Consider the following 10,000-nt stretch of genomic DNA (forward strand, 5'->3'; position numbering starts at 1 on the left):
ACGTCACCGTGCTTGAGGCTATCCAAAACGTCTGATTGAGACACTCCTATCAGACATCAAATTCACAGAAAGTGAATCAGCGCTGAAGCAAAGGAATGCAATCCCTAAAGATATCTTGCGACGCAGTATCACCCGGCAGTGCCAAACCTTAAACGTGCTTTATTAAAAATTGGCACTTCATACCAAAACAGCCTTCTCTACGGTAAATTTTCAAAGAGCCACCACTCATATCTTCTCAAAGGGGAAAACCCCTTAAAGACATGCTCGTAAGAGCAAAGCTTTAAAGAGGTCAAAGACCGAAAATATGGTACAAAAGTCTCATTCGTTAAGGAGTTGTGTAGGCCTGTCAATCCTTGCTACTTACTACTGTGCATATTCTGAACCCTGTCCAACCAGGTTATTAAAGTGTTCTTACTCCTTCTTGCTCGGACAAGGCAACGGGCTACGGACTAAAATGTACTAATCCCCCACCTCTCTGGAAGCCAACGCAAAAAAATGAATTAATCTCCCACCCCCTAGGGCAAGGCAAAGAGTCAAAGACCCCAAAAAGCCCCACCCATGCCCCATGTTTCCCCGGGTGGGGGTTTACAGTGACAGGTGCATTACCGTGGAATTCACTAGTTAGGCAATGAATCTTTCTATAGAAGAAAGCGAAGAAAATGATTTAATTAAGCAGTAACCGGAAACATCAAAACGCGTACAATTCCAAAACCTTTTGTTTTCACTAACCCTACAGCCTGTGATAAATAACCCGGGAGCTCCGCTTTTAGGCTTAGCTAAATATATATATGTAGTATATACTCACTGATCTTGGTGCTTCAAGCAATCTGATTGGTTCGCTACCTTGGAGAAATTGAGCATTATTCACTACTCATTAGGATTGGATAATACGTGATCCAAACAAAACAAAATGGCCGACGTAAACTCGCGTTTCGCCGTCGTCATTTCTGAATTTGAAATATTGAGTATACAAGATAATACTGTACCAGAGAATACAAAGAGGGCCACAAAATTTGGCCCGAAAGTTTTCAGAGGAAAGAGAAGACCTCATATTTTTGCCAACTAGTGTTTGACTTCGTATTTCCAAATAATTATTGCTAAAAAATTAAACAATCTTCACACCAAAAAATTGTTTCACTGGGAGAATTTCTATTTTTTTGACTGGTTCACCCAGCAAAACGAATTTATTACTAAAATCGAGAAAATGGAAAAAGAGGAATTAAAAAAAATGTGTAAGAAAGTTCTTCATGACTGCAAAGAAACAAGACGGGTCATAAAGCCGCCATTGACAGTGAAAATGTTTCAACAAGCAGACCTTCGATTTAGATTGCTGATTGTGACGAGTATTTTAACGAAGATTATTTAGATTTGCCATGTTTTACGCTTCGGTTAACACCTTCGTGCATGCTTTGTACCACTTCAAAGTTTCCACGCATGAATTGAGATGTCAATTAAATCAACTTTGAATGGTTTTCTTCTGCAAATCATAGTTAATAGAGGGGAATGATTATGAAACCCGACAAATATCCTTATTGTATGTGTTTGGTTTTTTTCTTGACCTTGACCTGGCACAAAACACAGTAGTTGTTTACTCCGTGTTGAGAAACTAACCAATAGAAACGTGTTGGTTACGTAATTCATGCATAGTGTATGAGCGAAACAAACGATTGAAGAGCCTGCTCGCAGGCTCTTTCCAACCTAAATCTTGGCATCTGTTTGCTCCTTTGATGTTTGCCGAGCTTCCAAACCATTCCCCTCTATTAACTATGTGTAAATGTTGAGATCACTTCGTCTGTATATACCAAAACAATTTCTCGGCTCGGTAAAAATCCTGCCACTATTCACCTCGATTTCAAAGAATAATTGTTAATTATACTCAAACTGCTTATTTGTTGATTTTTGCTTGTGTCATTGGAACCACACTTGTTGTCGCTTCTGAAAGGTTTGTTTAGGCCTCAATTCAGATATATCCACCTCGATCAGTTCACATTAGTTGCTATCAATATTCTTTGTGTCTTAAATCTCGATCTCTGCTAAAAACCACTCTATCCAAGGGATCATATGTTATGTTGCCAGGAACCCATGGCCCTTAGCCTACAACTTCATTGTGTTTGTGTCACAGCGTTTTCACAGACCGACTTGTTTTTAGATTGAATTTCCCGCGACTGAGACTCCCACAGGAGCCCGATGACCAATTACAAGAAACTAACCTGACTTTATAGGGTCACCGAACTGGAAATACCTTTGTTGTTTCCGAAAAAGTGGTCTAAAAATAGATCGGTCCGTAAAAATGCCGTGACATAGGCCCAGTATGGGAATTGCAGGCTCCGGGTCATGGGTTCCTGGTGTTGCTTGGAACATCATAGAAGTCTAGTCACAGCCTATACTTCGAGACCTCATGTAGGAGCGTGCTCTGTGGTAGACCGTAATCACGGCTTTTGCGTTGTACTGATCTGATGACAGTAGCTAAGTTTGTTCTTGGTTTACCTTTAGTTTTGGTCCCTCATTTTCTCCATACACTGTTGTGTAGATCTTTACCGGAGATCTTCTGTAACCTAATATAAGTGTTGTTGACAACGTTTCTGATAAACGATGATGGAGGTATATAAGCAGCCCTCTTTTCCCTTGAATACCTTATTTTGTCTGTTGAAATACATGCATTTTGGAGAAAGTATTATTGACCACATGGTTCTTTATTCCCCATAAAAGGCGGATGATGAGTCAGTGGCTGGCTTATTTAGCTGAAATTCCTTCAAGTACTTGTCCTTTGAAATCAATTATTCCTGTTATCTTTTCTTTCCTTTTTTCCTCTAGTTGAAAAGCACAATTTTAAGCACAGGACCCCGCCTTTTTCCAAGCCCCGCATGAAGACAACAATAAAACTGAACGCGTTAAGTAAAATTGTTGGAACAGCGAAACTAAACATTACAGTATTAACGTCTGACGTTAGTGGGCCCATAACGATTCCTGTTGTGAACACGAACTCAACACAGGTCACACCTAAACGACACAAAGTCATTCAGACTCCAACCACATCCTCACGTTTAGTAATTACGATACAAGAAAACGGGAACAACGACACAAACAGTACAGAACCCGCCGCCACGACACCCATTCCCGTGACAAAAGGAGAACTTAACGGACCTGGTTCCGGGAGCAGTAGGGGACCTATCTCAGGGGAAGCGTCCAGTGACTCTCCAGTTGTTATGGCGCACGAAAGTCAACCGGCTGTGATGGGAGTAGCCGGTTCATTGTATTTATGGTTTCTTCACATGAAAGGTACGTTTGACATTATATCACTGTCAAAGCCAACGCTATTGATTCCTCTTCTCTATATTGACCAAATATTTCCATTAACTCTCGGCATTCAGTTGTGGCAAAGAGTTTTGAAGGCAATGGATAATTTACTCACAATAACATTCCGCGGCATCTGTAAAGATATGATGTTAAAAACGATATTTATTAATGAAGCTATTTATTTATTACAATCCATGGCACATGAATTAAAAGATTAAAACACAAACATATATTTTTAAAGGAGTATCTATTATGCTGGTAAAATCCGGTCTCAGGTTGTATTCGTTTTTGCCTCCAGTAGGTTAAATTGGTGATCCTCATTTTACTAACGTTGAATTTGCACTTAGTTGAAATGAAGGAGCTTGCTTTGGAGCCTAAAGAAAAATAGGGTCAGGTTAGGATTACTTTTGGTTATTTGAAATGGCTATTGATGATGACTTACTATACAAAAGTAAATAATGAAGAGAACTGTGTTGGGTTGAGCATATTCATCGTTGCAGTGTAGTGGTAAAGGCATAGGACAATAGACCTTGAGGGTACGAGTTTGATTACCGGTAAGTGCATAGTACAGTTCTTTGTTCCATTACCATGTTAATAATAATAATAATAATAATAGTAATAATAATAATAATAATAATAATAATAATAATAATAATACCAAGAATTAAAAAGAGAGATTGGGAAAATCTGGTGCACTGGGGACGTTCAGCAAAAATTTGAAAACATCGTTGAAGAAAATTGGACTAGATTGCACGGTATTACTACAAAAAGCCTCCTTGTTGGGAACGGCAAGAATCTTGAGAAGAACACTAGACACCTAAGGCCATAGGTCGTGGCTTGATGCCTAGTTTACAAACCACGTTAACAACATATCGTGTGAATGAACGAAATAATAATAATAATAATAATAATAATAATAATAATAATAATAATAATAATAATAATAATAATAATAATAATTTTTTTATTATTATTATTATTATTTTTTTTTTTAATAAAGAAAAACCTTTATTGAAAATCAGTCAGTTAATACAGAAATTATTAACAACATAAAAAAATATTGTGTTCCAATTATAAAAAACAGTTCAAGTTCATTGTTCATTTACACAAGCAAACAAAAACAAAAAAACAAAAATATATATGCACATGTTATTGTTATTATTAGTATTAATATAAATAACTTTATTTTTAATTCGAATAAAACTGTTTAGAAATATATCTATAATTATATAAAACAATCACAAATCTAAAAAACTATTCCCAGTAATAATAAAAATGTATATATAAAAGTTATAGAACCTAGATTTTCGCAAGGCATCTATCTAATTCAAAGTCCGCTTCTTGAACATTACTTCTAATTGTTCTTTTAGCTGTTCTTGACCCTCTAAGACAGAGTAGAGCCGACCTAAGGATGGCAAAGGAGACTTTAGAACGTATCCAAGAGACGGTGGTGGCATAGTCCTCTCCTTTCTTCGCTGCGACTAGCTCTGCCAACCTGTTATGGTATCTCTTGCACTCTTCTCCCATGCCACCTGTTGTTGTAAATACTAATGGTGTAAATGTTCCCTGTTCCACGTCCATCACTCTAATAATACTAATAATAATAATAATAATAAGTAAAAAAATAGCTTTTGTCGATAACTTAACTATAAAACATTGCGATAGGACAAAAGTTAAAACCATCATGGTTAAGAACTCTAAAAAACTGTTAAAAACTTTTGAAAACTTTAAAAAGCGACGACGTTTCGACGTTTACTTAACGTCATTTTCAAGTCAAAATGAATAAGAAAAAGTTAATTGAAATAAGCATACAAAACAAATCCTTAAAGAAGAAAATCAAGCGCTATTAAATGCGAGAACATATTTGCACGCAGTTTCACGTCGACAATTTAGTACGAACGGAGTCCTTCTGGGTATTTAGCCCAGGTTTTAGGTCCTTAATAAACAAATATTAAGCAGTCAAACCTCGATCTACGTGACACTGCGTGCAAATATTTTCTCGCATTTAATAGCGCTTGATTTTATTCTCTAAGGATTTGTTTTGTATATTTATATTCAATTAACTTTGTCTTGTTCATTTTGACTTGAAAATGACGTTAAATAAACGTGGAAACGTCGTCGCTTTTTAAAGTTTTCAAAAGTTTTAAACAGTTTTTTAGAGTTCTTAACCATGATGGTTTTAACTTTTGTCCTATTGCAATGTTTTATAGTTAAAATAATCATAATAATCTATTAATTTATCTTGCGCTTTTTAACATACAATGATCAAAAGCGCATGAGGCTAATGCTGAGGCTGAATGGATAAGTGTACGAATACTTAAACCAATAAGATGGTAAGAAACTTTAAGAAGATGAGTTGAGATGCTTAAGACAGAGCTGGATGGAAAATATGAGTTTTCAATCCCTTTCTCGGGGAATGATAGCTGATTTAAACTAGGAAGAGTGCATATTCAGCCTGAGGTAAAATGAGGATCATCAATTTAATCTGGATAAAAGCTATTCAACCTGAGACCGGATTTGGCCTACAACATCTACAGACTATCTTTACAAATTGATTTTATGACTGTTTCAGGAAATTCTGGTCAAATTAAAACCACCTTTACGGAAAACTTATGAAAATTCCAACGTTGAAGATCAATATTTCACATGCCATTATCTGTATTATGAAAACCTCGCCTTTCGAAAACATTTTCAGCGAACTTCGCTCCAAAACTTCATTTATTGAGATATATCAGAATTAAAGAAATTACAAAAATCCTGCTGCTTGTCACATAAGTTGAAGAGGCGATCAGGGTGTAAACGAAAGTAGTGCACGTTCAAGGGCTATGTTTGGAATAGAACCCATCGTAAAAAAGACCCCTATGAGCTCCATAAAATACAAGATTTGTTTTTCTTTTGCAGAGAATAAGTCTGCGTACATAACGGTGTTCATCCTAAGTGCGCTTGGAGCGGCCCTTGTAATACTTGGAGTGGTGGCCTTCTTTGTAACTGCTGGCAAAGAAAAGGAATTTATCAAGCTCGATGTAATACATAGGCCGAAACGATTCATAGCCCTGCCAAAGGAAAAGAAGAAAATAAACCAAAATGGCCAAGTTGAAGTTAAAGAAGGCAAAGAAGCCTATCAAAGGGACATATTGATGAATCGTAAAGGCCCCGAGGTCTTGTTTACCGCTCATGACGTTAATAACCAGGTCAAAAAAGAGTTCAACATTAACAGGTGAGGGAAATAGTACTTTGTACATTTAAAATAACACTTGGCCGCTAATCACACAGTATTCAATTGTTCTCAATTCATATGGAATCCTTGGACTACTGCATAAATGACCATCTTTAAGAGCAGAGGCCCATTTTGGCATGACGCACAGATGATCCTGTCATGGGACAAAGCCGAGGGAATTAGCCTGTTAACACATTCATTGCGTTTTCTAGTTTCTTAGTAGAAATTTTATGTACCGAAACGGTTGTCTTGCAAAAATATTTTCATTTTCATTCATGTTACAGTCAGAGAAACTCACAACCTTCTTGTCCTCGAGAGGCGTTTAAAGCCAAACGTATCTTAGTGTATACAGTTTTCTTCATGTTAAGAGGGTTGAGAACATTTTTTGTCCTCTTGAAAGAATGCTAATCACATATAAGAGCACTGTCCTTGTCAAATAGTTTACATTTGACAAGTACAGTGAGACGTGGTCACTTGACAGGTTTTCGTAGATCAACTAAAATAAAAATTATTGGACAAGGGTGCTTATGAAGAAAAATGTTTGTATTGTTTTTTTCCATTTGGGGTTACAAGGAAAAGAGGATATCATAAATTTATGGTGTATAATAGCCGCATTTTAAGGCAGTGATTTAATGCAGATTGTTTTCAATTGGGCAGAAGAAAATGTAGCCTGTCTGCCTAATATTTGAAAGGCACAGACACAGTATTAAAGATTTATTTGAGTGATATATAGTTCTCACATGTAAAAGTTCTTCTTGACAGATTCAGTGGAACCGAAAACGGAACTGTCCACAAAGGTGATCCTGCAAGTATTCATGTTAATCCTTCATTCAAGAGTGGCAAGAACAATAACAAGCCATCAATAATCATAACTGACGAGCCCCAATTTACATCACCTGCGAATGATGCAGTGTCCAGCCTACGGTCAACACCTGCTCGAAGTCACACCTCGACTGACCCCAGGACCGGAACACCAAGACGAACAAGAGCCAGCAGCACCGGAAACGTATCCAAAAGTCATGAAAGACAGCAAGACCTTGGAATAATTAACTATGAAGAAGAAAAAGGTCGACTCCCAAGACATCTAAGTGCTGGAAACGTTTCTCATCCGCATCGTCAAGTGGCAAATTTTGATTCCTCCTCACAGCATACGCCGGCTGCAAAGACCTTACCTCGACAAAAGCCTGGGACGTCAAATGACTCATTTTGCCAGTCGATGGGCAATATACTACCAAATACAGGAAACGGACCTTCTGGATTCGTCAACAATGCCCCACAACAACAAACTCCATTGAGGTCCGCTTATAACGATGCTGCATTAAATCAGTATCAAAACCAGCCAAACCAGGATGGTTTCTCTCTTTCATATGGCTCCCTTCGTCAGCCGGCTAAAGCTTCACATACGGCAGCGGGAAGAACAGACTCAACCTACCACGCAAACACCCTTCCTATACTGTCGGGGGGGACACAATCATCGCTAGCAACACAGAATCTTTTATCCTATAATCGTGGTGTCCAGAACTCCCCTCTGAAAACGGCTAATTCGCTAAAGGAAACAAATCCCGGAATGAAAACTCCTTATTCAAACCACCGAGAAACTCCAAAATCTATGAGAAAATGCAATGATGGAAATGCATCAAACGACACTAGCTTTAACGTAACAACAAATCCTGGTTTCAGCAATCAACCTGGAGATATCTGGCATAGGGCTAGAGAAACACAGCTGGGCCAGAAACCAACAGGCTCACGGAGCTTGGGGTCAGATCCTAATAACATACCAGGAGGTGTTCCTGGAGGGATTTCTTCTGAAGCACGCGTTATCCAGAAGAGGAATGCTAGTAAAGGTACGCTACGTGCTCCTAGTATGGGAGAGCTTCTCTCTCCTTTGGATGCCTTTCCAGAATCACACGCTAACAATTCCAGTTTGCGTAGCTCTGACAAGCATTTTGGCACAGCCAATTCATCTTTACAATCTTTTCCACCTCCGCCCCCAGAGATGCCAACTGACAGTTCAGATGATGATCTTTTTAGTATCGTAGCGGAAGGAACTTATTCTTCAGCGGTACCAGACACTTATATGGGACATATTTATGAGACAGTTATATGAGACACACTTCTGCGGCAGCATCAACTATGAAAGACGCAAAAAATAAAAATAAACATGTTAACGTCGTGGTTCCTTCAGGTGATGGTTCAACTGCTGTGTAATTGCAATTTGAATGTAATGCGAGAGATAGCTCCCTTTGGGACGAAACTCTACATACATGTACATATGTACTGTACCCGCCACGTGATCAATGTTAGATTAGGCCGGTGGATGATAACACGTTGCGGTTAGCTCAGGAAAAATAAACATCCCTAGTAGTTTGAGAACTCATTCTAATGCAGGTCAATTGATTTCAATCAAAATATGTGCCTTACTACAAATTTATACCGACAGAATTGGCTGCGAGGAAACAATGGATCGTTTTCAAAATGCCTTGCTTCCTTGCTCCTATAACTGATACTTATTGGCTTGCACGAATTGATAAAAGAATTTTGCAGTTACTCAGGGGGTAGAGGATTATTTTTCTTTGACTTACACCTCTCACATTCCTTTGACTCTTCTTTTCCAACCTCGATCCAAGCCGTTAACTAACACACATTTTAACTGTCGTGTAACTGACGGTATTTTGTTTACTTTGTTTACTTTAGAGGTAGGAAACACCAATTATATTCTTGATGATGTTCAACCAACGAATTCCTCGGAAATTTCTGTCATGGACAGCGTTTTGGGGCTATCTCGATCGTTGCTCGGGAAATGAGTCTGGACGCTCCATACAGAAGATCACTGCGATTACAGTTTACGATATCACAGAGAGATACGTGTACATACATCTGCCTAATACCCAACATATGACATTATCTACTCTATTGAAAAGATTGCTAATCCTTCATGACAAGTAAGCAAGGTTATATCAAAAAAGTCGAAGATGAGCGTTTTATAAAACAGTCAAAACTAAACTGTTAATGAGAAGAACGCATTGGATTGATTTTCATTCTAAAGGAGACTTCAGTCCCCTGTAATTCTTCAGTATGGTTATTAAGGTGGGTTTCTGAAAAACAAACGGGTCTTCCCAAGTAAACACTAAACGCGGTTTGGTTGAGCTGGTTTTCCTTAGGAGTTATATCATCTTGGACCGTATAAAGAATAGTTCAATTTGTCTCTCTAGGTGGGAAATAAGGTATACATTCAGTTTCATTGTAAACGGTTGTGATAGATGGTTACCACTGGGTGAGTAGTTAGTAGCTTCTCTCAGCAATGTAACTTCTAAAATAAATAATAATACGAAAAGAGTAAATAAGTCCATAAGGGTTTGAGACTTGTTTCGATAGAAAGGAATAACGATATTTACTATGAGGGAAAAATGCGAACTTCTCGTCTTCAACGCTTGTGGTCTTTGCCTTTCGAAATTTTAGTTAGTATACTCCTTAGAAAGTGTGAGG

General features: G+C 37.9%; 1 protein-coding gene across 5 annotated transcripts in view; it reads left to right on the forward strand.

The window, feature by feature from the left end:
• Nucleotides 1-9,871, forward strand: part of LOC138056351 (uncharacterized) — a 53,401-nt gene extending 43,530 nt beyond the window's left edge. For 4 of the 5 annotated variants that reach the window (XM_068902131.1, XM_068902130.1, XM_068902132.1 and 1 more), the window contains exons 5-8: nt 2,815-3,279; nt 6,199-6,514; nt 7,277-7,472; nt 8,502-9,871. In XM_068902131.1, the coding sequence (XP_068758232.1) occupies nt 2,815-3,279; nt 6,199-6,514; nt 7,277-7,472; nt 8,502-8,621 (1,097 nt within the window). In that variant the 3' untranslated portion in view covers nt 8,622-9,871. The remainder of the gene's footprint in view (nt 1-2,814; nt 3,280-6,198; nt 6,515-7,276; nt 7,473-8,501) is intronic. The other variant, XM_068902134.1, reaches the window with a different exon arrangement.
• The last annotated feature ends 129 nt before the right edge of the window (nt 9,872-10,000 follow it).

This window comes from Montipora capricornis, chromosome 7, assembly GCF_036669925.1.
Source record: "Montipora capricornis isolate CH-2021 chromosome 7, ASM3666992v2, whole genome shotgun sequence".
In the NCBI taxonomy this organism is placed as follows: domain Eukaryota; kingdom Metazoa; phylum Cnidaria; class Anthozoa; order Scleractinia; family Acroporidae; genus Montipora; species Montipora capricornis.